The 1,868-nt window shown below is 37.7% G+C and overlaps 1 protein-coding gene across 1 annotated transcript; it reads right to left on the bottom strand.

Annotated features, from left to right (window-relative positions):
* LOC108660690 lies at positions 241–1,539 on the bottom strand. The gene has a single exon (XM_018114949.1). It carries the CDS (start codon positions 1,537–1,539, stop codon positions 241–243), a length of 1,299 nt encoding a protein of 432 aa, XP_017970438.1.

Here is a 1,868-nt window from a genome sequence, read left to right as displayed (position 1 = left end):
AAAAAATAAATTACCAATAGTGCAAGGGATTATGAAACTACCTGGATCTTTGAGTTTTAGTGGTAGCTTGTTATGGAGAATTTGACTACACTCTTTTGTAAGGGAGACAGTTTCAAACTCACCTAGCTTCCTCTTTTTGGAGAGGATGTCCTTCAAGAACTTGACATAACTAGGCATTTGTTCCAAAGCTTCAGCAAAAGGAATATTTATGTGTAATTTCTTGAAGACATCAATGAACTTTTAAAATTGCTTCTCAAGCTTTTGCTTTTGGAGCCTTTGGGGAAAAGGTGGTGGAGGATGGATGACTTGAGAAGTTCCATGATTTTCAGCCTTGACATCATCTTTCTTTTCGAATTCACTCTCTTTTTCACACATTCCTTCCCCATCAACATCTTCATTCTCAAGTTCAACTACTTTTTCATTCACCCCTTCAATCTCTTTGCCACTCCTTAAAGTGATTGCTTGGCATTGTTCCTTACCTTTAGGATTGATTTGTGTGTCACTAGGTAAAGAACCTTGAGGTCTATTATTGATGGAATTTGCAAGCTGTCCCATTTGGGTTTCAAGAATTCTCAAGGATGCTCCAAAGCTTCGAATTATAGCATCATTCTTGGATATATATTGCAAGAGAAGTTCTTCCACTTGGGGCTTATTTTCAAGGACTGGTGGTCTAACTTGTTGCTGAAATCCCGGAGGCATGTTGGGTTTTGGATTGGAAGGCCCTGCATTGTTATTCCATGAAAAATTGGGATGGTTTCTCCAACCAGGATTATAAGTATTGGAATATGGGTTGTTCTGTTGTCTGTTAAAGTTCCCTACAAACTGGATTGATTTAGAATTATATGGACATTGATCATTTGAATGGCCATCCCCACATACCTCACAAATTGAATTTTGAATTGCATGAACTCCCAATGTGTCAATCTTTTTGGACAGTGCAGCCACTTGCGCAGCTAAGTTGCTCATTGCATCAATTTCATAGGCTCCAATAGCTTTTCTCGAACCCGACCTTTCTGAAGGCCATTGATAATTATTTGAAGCCATCTCTTCCAACAAATTATAAGCATCTGCTGCATTCTTACTCATCAATGCCCCACCAGTAGTAGCATCAATTGTGATTTTAATTGACCCAATCATCCCATTGTAAAATGTCTCAACTTGCAACCAATCAGGAATCCCATGATGTGGACATCTTCGCAAAAATTCTTTAAACCTCTCCCAAGCTTCATACAAGGACTCACCATCAAATTGTGTGAATGAGGTGATATCGTTCCTCAACTTTGCAGTCTTTGCAAGCGAAAAGAATTTTGCAAGAAATTTTTGAGCCAATTCCTCCCATGTAATGATAGACCCATTAGGCAATGAATTAAGCCAGCTTTTTGCTTTATCCCTCAGAGAGAATGGAAATAGTCTCAATCTAATAACATCATCAGTTACTCCATTGTATTTAAAAGTATCGCAAATCTCCATGAAATTTACTAAATGAGCATTAGGATCATCACTGGGTAACCCACCAAACTGGACTGAAGACTGAGTCATCTAAATATAGGCTGGTTTAATTTCAAAATTATTTGCATTGATAGAAGGTCTCCTAATGCTTTGGTGCAAACCTTGCAACAGAGGAACTACATAATCTCGCAATGCTCTATTTGCTTCAGGAACCACATTAAGGGCATTAGTACCATTATTAATGTTATCCTCGGCCATTGTCTGATTTAAAGCTGCAACTTGTAAATTCTCCCTTCGACGTCTTCTGAAAGTTCTTTCTATCTCAGGATCAAAAGGAACAAGATTCAAGTTTTCTATTCTTTGCATACAATGACGAAAGATATTTGCAAGAAAACAAAAGCTAAAATTAAAACAAGAAA

The sequence above is a fragment of the Theobroma cacao genome, chromosome 2 (assembly GCF_000208745.1).
Source record: "Theobroma cacao cultivar B97-61/B2 chromosome 2, Criollo_cocoa_genome_V2, whole genome shotgun sequence".
NCBI lineage: Eukaryota > Viridiplantae > Streptophyta > Magnoliopsida > Malvales > Malvaceae > Theobroma > Theobroma cacao.
This window is presented reverse-complemented; position numbering and strand designations above follow the sequence as displayed.